The sequence below is a fragment of the Palaemon carinicauda genome, chromosome 16, assembly GCF_036898095.1.
Source record: "Palaemon carinicauda isolate YSFRI2023 chromosome 16, ASM3689809v2, whole genome shotgun sequence".
Classification (NCBI taxonomy): domain Eukaryota; kingdom Metazoa; phylum Arthropoda; class Malacostraca; order Decapoda; family Palaemonidae; genus Palaemon; species Palaemon carinicauda.
Window position 1 is genome coordinate 16576631 of NC_090740.1, and position 11445 is coordinate 16588075.

Here is an 11445-nt window from a genome sequence, read left to right on the forward strand (position 1 = left end):
ATAATAAAGATATTCCGCTTTTACTTTCATTCTTTATATAAATGGTAAAAGAATTCTCATGACGGTAGACTATCCAATGCTAACCAATCTATTGTATTATATTCTTAAAATGGTTAGAATGGGTTAGCCTAGAGAGATGAGATTTCATTTTTACCACTTATATGAAGAATGAAAATCAAATCCGAATATCCTCATTTTCAATTTAAATGAAATGTTTGTAAACAAATTAATCATTAGTCAGTAGCAATAGAAACTTCAAGGAATGATCTTGAGAAATCATTGTTAAAACTTCCACAACTGTAGCAATAAGAGGGGAAATATTAGAATAAATTATGATAGACAAAAAAAGCCTTTACATTAAGAGAGCTTGAAGGCACCTTGGGCTGGCGGGCCTCTGGCCAGGACAGTGACCCCATCGTACTATAGTCCATTTCTTTTAGCGAGTCATATATGCACCGACTCGCAACGGTGCCCTTTAAGCTCGGAAAAGTTTCCTGATCGCTGATTGGTTGGACAAGATAATTCTAACCAATCAGCAATCAGGAAACTTTTCCGAGCTAAAAGAGCACCACTGCGAGTCGGTGCAAATATGACTCGCTAAAAGAAATGGACTATAGCTTTGTACTAGAAGTACAGAGTTGGAGTTGGAAGGACTGGAGGCAATCTTCCTAAGTGGGGTATCTCCCCCTCTGCTGAGTGCCCAATTGGGGATCCCTTCCAGACAGTGGACCACATACTTCGTGGTTGTGAACAGGGGCCAATTTGTACATATCTGGACTTCTACGAATATATTCAGGTCGCTATTAAGTGGATATACGTTGGCGCTAGAAGATATAGTGTGATGAAGATAACTAGAAGTCACAGAAATAATCTTGAACAAACTTACATCAAATAAATAGGCTTCCCAGGTGTTACCCCTGTAATTTAAATAAATGGCAGCTGTATGATAATGAATATTATTTCAAATATTTGTTCCGATATTTTGCTCGATTAATACGTTATAGAATACCAATATTTCTTATTCTTTTGGAAGATATATTCTTATAGAGAGCAATAATAGATTGTTTGCATTAAAGTTTATGATGATATTTCATAATTATAGAATAAAAGCTTACAGAATTCAAGTTGATGTTGATTAAATGAGATTAGGTTTTATACTTTGGTAAAAAAAAGAATACGATGAGATTTTAAAGACTAAATTCTAATGGAGCATCAAAGATTATTCGTAAGATGTAAGAGCGATATTATTAGTATGATTGAAGACAATGCCACACAGGTTATTTTTTCTTTTATTATGATTTATGCATTTACAATTTGACCAATTCATAATATTTCTTTCTCTCTCTCCGAGTAGGCGTAGGAGATGATGATGATTATATACATCATAATGTATTTGCTTGAATAAATTTTGTTTATTTTGGGAATTGATTCATGGGAATGTATATACTGTATATATATATATATATATATATATATATATATATATATATATATATATATATATATTTATATGTGAGTGTGTGTGTGTGTGCGTATGACACCGAAGAATGGCCGACTGAAAGTACCTCCGAAATTACACTCGAGAGATAAAAGAGACGTTACGACATAAACCATCTTCGAAATTCTTGTGATGCTTCCCAATGTCAAAACGACAACCGAAGGTCTCCATCCCCTCCAGCAACTATAAAAGGTTGAAGCAGACTTCCTTCGGTAGACACTCGCTCGTCAGTGGCCACACTAATTACCCACAAGCAGCAATGAAGTTTTTGGTAAGTACATTAAGGACTTAGCTCGAGCAAATGTTTGTAAACTATTGCCAATTTCACTAAGAATAGGATTAATATGATTCTAAGGCATTCAGCCTAAAAGTGCCTTTTCTCTATTAAGAGATTACAAAACAGTAGAGAAATGACGAGATTCCTTCCGCCTAAATCCTTCGCCATATTATGTAGAGATATTTTCTGAATGGGCCTCTCGCTAGTGTAGTTAGTTTTATTTAGTATCAGTTGAGCATCGCAATTTATTTGTTGATATAAATAAATTTTCCTTTCTATTTGTGCGTCAGTGTATTCTATGAGCCGATTTTCTGAATAAATGAAAATAATCTATGTTTTTAGTTTATTTAATTAGTGTTTATGATATTTTAATATGGAGGCAATGAAGACATTAAAATTCAAGATTAAACTCATTTAATCTAATTCATGCAATAATATAGACCGAAAAAAATTATCAATTTTATCTTCCTAGATTATAGATTAATTTTTTTTTTTGTATGATATTGCAGCTAGCCTATATTTCTAGAAATGGGCAAAAGAAAACTATTATCTATATATTTAATTACATAAATTATAGTATTATATGTGCATTTAAAAATAAATTAAGGACTAAAAAATTATTTAATCCTTTTAAATTACCTTTCAATAAATCTACATTGGATGGTACTGCCATAATTTGCAACACCTATTGATTTTGTCGCATCCGAACTCTTGTTTGAATCTCTTCCAACATTCCAGGCAATCGTGCTCTTGGCGGCTTCCGCTTGCGCTACTGAGATTGAGAAGCGAGATGCGGAGCCAAGTGTTGTCAGTTATGGCCATCATCGTCCTTCCTATGGCTACGGTTATGGTTACCCGTATGGGTACCGTAGCTACTACCCAGTAGGCTACGGTTACGTGCACCCCCATCACAAGAGGTCTGCTGATCCAGAACCAGAGGCTGAGGCTTCCCTCTCCTATGCACACCATCATGGCCATGGACACCCCCATGTCTACCATCCTCATGGCCATCACTACGGAAAGAGGTCTGCCGATCCTCAACCTGATTCCGAGCCTTCCTATGGCCATGGCAATGGCTACTACGGCTATCCTCGTCCAAGCCACTACTACCCTTCCAATTACTATGGTTATGGAGGACGTTACCACTGATTTGCCGAGAGAATAATTGTAGATTTTCTATTGCTGCTGATACGACGATCTGAATGAAAGCTGCATAATATATTTGGTTTTTAATTCCCATCCTCTTTCTGTTCTGCAGAGACATAAGAAATATGATCCAGAATTTGAAATGTTTTTATAAAATTGCTCCAACATTTTAGTTTAAATGATAATAGATCAGATGCTTTAAAGTAGTGAGCGTGGATTTATTTAGTGATCTGGATTATTATCATTTGTGGCAAGGAAGCCTTATTTGGCGGCAGCTTGTCTGCCTCTTACATAGATTTGACAAAATCTGCTGTGGATAATTTTATCAAATACCATGAAAAACTGTCCGAGGAAGTGTCTATAATTTCATGTGGATTTCAGTTCATGTGTGCGAGCACATTTTTCATGTTTGTTTTTGCCGAGTTTATTTCATGGAATATTCCTCTACCTGTGGAATTTGAAAGAAAACTTAAATTGTGCAAATAGCAACCAGGGACGTTAGGCTAATTTAGCAGTATTTCATGTAGACAGAAGCCGAGTGTGAAGTTTTATTACATATTACCAAATAATGTCGTGGATTATGAAAATCTGGATAGCTGCCGTAGCCCTGATGTTTTATTTAGAGGAAGGCGACATTTGTCTAGAGAGAGTAATATATGTATTTTCAATGGCAAAATTTTTGCATGCATTTTCCTCTTCACTTCCGATAACTACAAAAAACCTTTTGTATATATATATATATATATATATATACATATATATATATACATATATATATATATATATATATATATATATATATATATATATATATATATATATATATATATATATATATATATATATATATGTGTGTGTGTGTGTGTGTGTGTGCGTGTGTGGATAATATTGTATTAAATTCTCAGATTTTTCTTTAGTATGATAAGGTACAAAAATTGAAAATTTATTTGGAGTATATGGAGCGATATTGGTATATGCCATGGGTATTTCATACACGGAAACGGAAACATCGTAATTGCCGGGCAATTTCTAATCCTGTGGACTTCGTCTCTTATTGCATTTGGTTCCAAGTCTTGAACCGGTCTAGGGAACGATGGATATTAGGGAATTCTATGAAATTCCGGTGAGCATATGTTTGCATAACCGGGGATTTAAGTACCTGGCAGTTACTCAACTCTCGATATTCCAAACTGAGAAATGTCAAAATGTGTAACTCATAACCATCTTCGCATAATATATTTCTTTATATCTGAAAATTCATTTCCCACCCAGAACTAAGTAGTGGATGGTTTTTATGATGTAAAACCCTACTTACATTACACCAAGGTCACATAATAGACCTTGGCATACACCAAGAATTAGTTGAATGATGTTTCCAGAGATTTTTATATCCAGCCCACGGACTATGATTTCAATTCTTAGGAAAAGCTGCTGGAAATATGGAAGAATGAAATATCAAAATATTTTTTTTTCTTTTTTTTTTGAAGATAGAAAAATTGCCGAAAATCTTGAAAGACGATCTAAATATACCGATTTATTGTTAAACTGAAGAAAATACAGTCCAGATACGTTTTTCCAAACTGTCTAAAATGAATTTGCAATGGAAAAGTTTATATTGTATTTGCCATGCAAATTCCGTTGTCGTATATAACTGCAATCTTCAATTTTAATCTAATAGATTTCCTCTCCCGAGAGAGAGAGAGAGAGAGAGAGAGAGAGAGAGAGAGAGAGAGAGAGAGATTGTCATTCGAAATTTTTACATTAATAACGTTCAAGTCTCTAAGAAAGCTAAGTTTACCCCCGTGCCTTTTCGGTGACTTTAATGGGATTATGACAAGCGAATCACTTCTAATCAAGACAAAAAATTTGAATATTACAATAAAACAGGTTTTAAAGCTGACTTTTTTTGGGAGGGATACAAAGCTAATGTAATAATGTTAACTAAGGCAAGAAGAGATATGAACACAATCGCTAAATAATTTAGTTTAAATAATGGAGGGATGACCGCAGAGACGGGCGATTTAATGTTATTGTTTAGCATAATGAAGGAAATTCTAATCCTTCCCTGTCAGTGTTGGGAAGACGCCTTGTGGGAGGAAATGTCCCTTGAAAGGTAGGAGTCTCTATCTCTCTTTCTGAAGGGAAATGTCTGTTACATAAATAAAAGAATTATATTTGAGGTTGATTCTTACCGCTTTTCCGTGTCTGGGTTTATTAAGAAGGATTGGGTGCAATGCAATAACTTGACTTGGTGGGTAGAATGTTATGCAAATGTTAATTGAAAAGGGGAATTGGTCTAATCTCCAAGACAACAGACTAAAATCCTTTTCCATTGAAGGAGATAAATTCTAAAGAAATATATGCATTGGCAAATTCTGACTACAGAAAAGAGGAAGAAACCAAAGAACTTGGTTCGAGGCCAAAAGAGATGTCAAAATTACTTTGCAGTAAATCGTATAATGAGATTTGTAAATTTGAAAGCAAACGCAATAAGCTACTCTCGTCCTGTATACTCTTTGGTTAACCATATAATAATGGTATGCAGAATCCACTCCCCCCCTCTCTCTCTCTCTCTCTCTCTCTCTCTCTCTCTCTCTCTCTCTCTCTCTCTCTCTCTCTCTCTCTCTCTCTCATGAAATGGATTTTTAGTGACATGTTGATGTAGATATATATATATATATATATATATATATATATATATATATATATATATATATATATATAGGTATATAGATAGATAGATAGATATATATATATATATATATATATATATATATATATAGGTATATAGATAGATAGATAGATATATATATATATATATATATATATATATATATATATATATATATCTACAGAATATATATATACATATATATCTATATATATATATATATATATATATATATATATATATATATATATATGCTATATATACAGTTTATATAGTGTATATATGTATATATAAATATATTTGTGCATATGTATATTTATATACAGTAAATATATATATATATATATATATATATATATATATATATACTGTATATATATATATATTTATATATATATATATATATATATATATATATATATATATGTCTGTGTATATATGCACATATAAGTATGTATATAATATATATATACATATATATATATATATATATATGTATGTGTGTGAGTATGTTCATGGGCAAAATTACAGTTTATATAGAGTATATATATATATATATATATATATATATATATACATATATATATATATATATATATGATATATATAAACATTTATATATAAACACCTAAAATATACAGGGATATATACATCAGAATCGTGATGTATTTAAATCTTTATACCTTAATTATTAAAATCTAATGCTAGGATTCACATAGACTCTGAGACACAGGTTCTAAACCTGTCCAAGACAGATATATTCATCATAAGAATAATTTCTTTATGGGTATTTACTCATAAAGTTAAGTGAATTCGATGTCAAAATCCGTTCATGGTTCAGGTTCATATATATATATATATATATATATATATATATATATATATATATATATATATATATATATATATATATATATATATATACAGTGTATATATACATATATATATATATATATGTGTATATACATACATGTATATTTATATATATATGTGTGTGTGTGTATATATATATATATATATATATATATATATATATATATATATATATATATATAATGGAAATATATGTATATATGTATATACTTACTAATATATATGTATATAGATATATCAAGTACTATATATACATACATACATATATATATATATATATATATATATATATATATATACAGTACATACTATATACTGTAAAAGGTGTGTAATTGATCAAATAATTCCCTGGTTATTTAAAAGTTTAATATCTTCCCATTTTAAAAGAGTAATTATCTCATCTTGTGCAGCGGAAATAACACATAAATTTCAATGGTTATAACACCAATATCATCTATCAGCCATCATTAAAGAAACGATTATATTAGGAAATATTAATCCACTTTAGTAAAGTCATACTGTACCTGCATTCAGTCTAGGCCATTTTCATCAACCGTTATTAATGTTTTTGGCCATTTGAGGTTTGCTAATTCTGTCGTCTTCTACCACAATGGCAGAGATGATCATTGTTTCTTGAAAGGTGGCATTTGTCATCCTCACGCCGTTACCATTGAAGGAGTATTATTATGGTGATAATGATAATTACCTAAGAATAACGGAGCTGTTTGGAATGTTTTCAGAAAGATTTACGTATTCCTGATGAATGTTTGTGTTTTTGAAGGGGATACAGAATTAATCCTATTTCTTATTATCAAGTCTAGCTGCGCTACTTGCGACCGAAAAATAGTAGCCAAAATTTTCCACTAGTTTTTCCTATTTGCTAAACATTCTCAAGTTTCCTTATGCACTGAGTCAAACTAACATACATTATCATACAGCTGTCATCATCAAAATGTTCAAATTGCAATGGTAACTTCTGATCAACCTATTTGTGTGATAGAAGTTTGTTCAGGTGTATTTTTCTGACTTCTAGTACAGGATATCTTTCATCAATGATTTCACAAGACCGTTCCTTGGAGTTTCTACTGCTACTGACTGTTGAGTAATTTGTGTAGAGACAATTGATTTAATTTAATAATGAAAATATTTGCTTTTACTTTCATTCTTTATATAAATGGTAAAAGAATTCTCATGACGGTAGAATATCCAATGCTAACCAATCTATTGTATTATATTCTTGAAATGGTTAGAATGGGTTAGCCTACTGAGATGGGATTTCATTTTTACCACTTATATGAAGGATGAAAATCAAATCCAAATATCTTCATTGTCAATTTAAATGAAATGTTTGTAAACAAATTACTCATTGGTCAGTAGCAATTGAAACTTCAAAGAATGGTCTTGAGAAATCATTATTAAAACTTCCACAACTGTAGCAATAAGAGGGGAAATATTAGAATAAATTATGATAGACAAAAAAAGCCTTTACATTAAGAGAGCTTGAAGGCACCTTGGGCTGGCGGGCCTCTCCCCAGGACAGTGAGCCCAAAGTACTATAGTCCATTTCTTTTAGCGAGTCATATATGCACCGACTCGCAACGGTGCCCTTTTAGCTCGGAAAAGTTTCCAGGTCGCTGATTGGTTAGAATTATCTTGTCCAACCAATCAGCGATCAGGAAACTTTTCCGAGCTAAAAGAGCACCGCTGCGAGTCGGTGCAAATATGACTCGCTAAAAGAAATGGACTATAGCTTTGTACTAGAAGTACAGAGTTGGAGTTGGAAGGACTGGAGGCAATCCTCCCAAGTGGGGTACCTCTCCCTCTGCTGAGTGCCCAATTGGGGATCCCTTCCAGACAGTGGACCACATACTTCGTGGTTGTGAACAGGGACCAATCTATACAGATTTGGAGATCTACGAATATATTCAGGTCGCTATTAAGTGGATATACGTTGGCGCTAGAAGATATATTGTGATGAAGATAACTAGAAGTCACAAAAATAATCTTGAACAAACTTCCATCAAATGAATAGGCTTCCCAGGTGTTACCCCTGTAATTTAAATAAAAATCAGCTGTATAATAATGTATATTATTTCAAATATTTGTTCCGATATTTTACTCAATTAATACGTTATAGAATACCAATGTTTATTACTTTTTTTGGAAGATATATTCTTATATAGAGCCATAATAAATTGTTCAAATTAAAGTTTATGATAATATTTTATTATTATAGAATAAAAGCTTACAGTATTTAAGTTGACGCTGATTAAATGAGATTAGGTTTTATACTTTGGTAAATAAAGAAAAGGATGAGATTTTAAAGACCAAGTTCTAATTGAGCATAAAAGATTATTCGTAAGATGTAAGAGCGATATTGGTAGTATGATTTGAGACAATGCCACACAGGTTATTTTTTTTTTCTTTTATTAAGATTTATGATGCATTTACAATTTTAACAATTCATAATATTTCTTTCTCTCTCTCCGAATAGGCGTAGGAGATGATGATGATATACATCATAATGTATTTGCTTGAATAATTTTTTTTTATTTTGGGAATTGATTCATGGGAATGTATATACTGTATATATATATATATATATATATATATATATATATATATATATATATATATATATATATATATGTGTGTGTGTGTGTGTGTGTGTGTGTGTGTGTGTATGACACCGAAGGATGGCCGACTGAAAATACCTCCGAAATTACACTCGAGAGATAAAAGAGACGTTACGACATAAACCATCTTCGAAATTCTTGTGATGTTTCCCAATGTCAAAGCGTCAAGCCAACCGAAGGTCTCCATCCCCTCCAGCAACTATAAAAGGTTGAAGCAGACTTCCTTCGGTAGACACTCGCTCGTCAGTGGCCACACTAATTACCCACAAGCAGCAATGAAGTTTCTGGTAAGTATATTAATGACTTAGCTCAAGCAAATATTTGTAAACTATTGACAGTTTCATTGACCAAAGTATTAATAACTTTCTTGGGCATTCAGCCTAAAAATTCCTTTTCTCTATTAAATGTTTACAAAGCAGTAGAAAAATTACGAGATACCATTAGCTTAATTCTTTTTTCCATATTCCGTAGATATTTTCTGAATGAACCTCTTGTTAGTGTAGTTATTTGTTAGTTTTATTTACTATTAAATGAGCAATACAATTTTCTTTGTATAGAAGAGAGCACTAATAGCCAATTTCCTTTCCATCTTGTGCGTCAGTGTATTCAATGCACCGAGTGCATGAATTGAAAAATGGTTAATCTGAATCGTTAGTTTATATTATTAGTTATGTATATCTTTTAAATATGGCAGCCAGCAAGACATTGAAATTCAAGAATAAACTGCGTTCACTTTAATCCATACAATCACATGGCCCGAAAAAAAAAATAGATTATTTTTCCCTTGTCTATAGTTTTAGTTTCACATATGAATTTGATTTTGTATGATATTGCAGCTATAGTTTTAGCAGTAGTCAAACGAGTACCATTATTAACGAATTAAACCTCTCCTTATATACATATATATATATATATATATATATATATATATATATATATATCTAATCGACGATGTAATTGTGCAATTTTATATTTACAGTTTTTTTTTTTTTTTTGGTAAAATATCTACATTATAGTTCTATATGTGCATTTGAAAAGAAACTAAAGTCTAGAAATTATCTACATTTTAAAAGATTACCTTTGAATCATATACAGTAAATTGTATTGGTATATTCTGCAACATCGGTTGATTTTGTCGCATCCGAACTCTTGTTTGAATCTCTCTCAATATTCCAGGCAATCGTGCTCTTGGCGGCTTCCGCTTGCGCTACTGAGATTGAGAAGCGAGATGCGGAGCCAAGTGTTGTCAGTTATGGCCATCATCGTCCTTCCTATGGCTACGGTTATGGTTACCCGTATGGGTACCGTAGCTACTACCCAGTAGGCTACGGTTACGTGCACCCCCATCACAAGAGGTCTGCTGATCCAGAACCAGAGGCTGAGGCTTCCCTCTCCTATGCACACCATCATGGCCATGGACACCCCCATGTCTACCCTCCTCATGGCCATCACTACGGAAAGAGGTCTGCCGATCCTCAACCTGATTCCGAGCCTTCCTATGGCCATGGCTATGGCTACTACGGCTATCCTCGTCCAAGCTACTACTACCCTTCCAATTACTATGGTTATGGAGGACGTTACCACTGATTTGCCGAGAGAATAATTGTAGATTTTCTATTGCTGCTGATACGACGATCTAAATGAAAGCTGCGCAATATATTTGGTTTTTAATTCCCATCCTCTTTCTGTTCTGCAGACACAAGATATATAATTCAGAAGGTAAAAAGGTTTTAGAAAATGGCACCAACATTTTAGTTTAAATGATCGAACATACCACTGTAATAGACAATTAGATATAAAGATGTGAGATAGACCTAATAATGAGTGAGTTACCTAATTATAAAAGAATATGAGTTAGACTTTGAGAGATTTCTAGCTCTTAACTCCTTCTTCACTGATACCATTCAGGGGCGTAGGATCACGGGGGGGGGGGTGGACGCTATAGCAAACCCCCCCCCCCCCCCATTTTTTGCTGAAAATATCCTTTTAAACATTCAGATTTACATATTTTAAATGCATTTTATCTCTGGCAACCGCTCTTGTACAGTCTCACCCTCCCACCCCACCCCCGCCACGTAAGTATCATGTTAGTACCCAGCATCATAGTTTCACAGTCCCGTCGCTGGTCACTTGCTTAGTCTTAAAGAGCAGCCCCCATATTAGGAATCAAGCCACTTGTAATGTTTGACCCCCAGTGCATACCGTGCAAACAAATGTTGATTTATCCATCATTACCAAACACTATTATAGTAACAAACTACATCATTGATACACAGTAATAAATTGAAAATATGACACACGCGAACACATGTAGTTGACGAATATCGCACATATAAACATATGC

General features: G+C 32.7%; 2 protein-coding genes across 2 annotated transcripts; both read left to right on the plus strand.

Moving 5' to 3' along the window:
• Positions 1-1728: 1728 nt before the first annotated feature.
• Positions 1729-2994, plus strand: LOC137654963 (shematrin-like protein 1). The gene is made up of 2 exons (XM_068388860.1): positions 1729-1769; positions 2514-2994. The coding sequence occupies exons 1-2, from the start codon at positions 1758-1760 to the stop codon at positions 2922-2924; spliced, it is 423 nt and encodes a 140-aa protein (XP_068244961.1). The 5' UTR covers positions 1729-1757; the 3' UTR covers positions 2925-2994.
• A 6287-nt stretch (positions 2995-9281) lies between these two features.
• Positions 9282-10758, plus strand: LOC137654964 (shematrin-like protein 1). Its single transcript, XM_068388861.1, has 2 exons — positions 9282-9388; positions 10278-10758. Exons 1-2 carry the CDS (start codon positions 9377-9379, stop codon positions 10686-10688), a joined length of 423 nt encoding a protein of 140 aa, XP_068244962.1. The 5' UTR covers positions 9282-9376; the 3' UTR covers positions 10689-10758.
• The last annotated feature ends 687 nt before the right edge of the window (positions 10759-11445 follow it).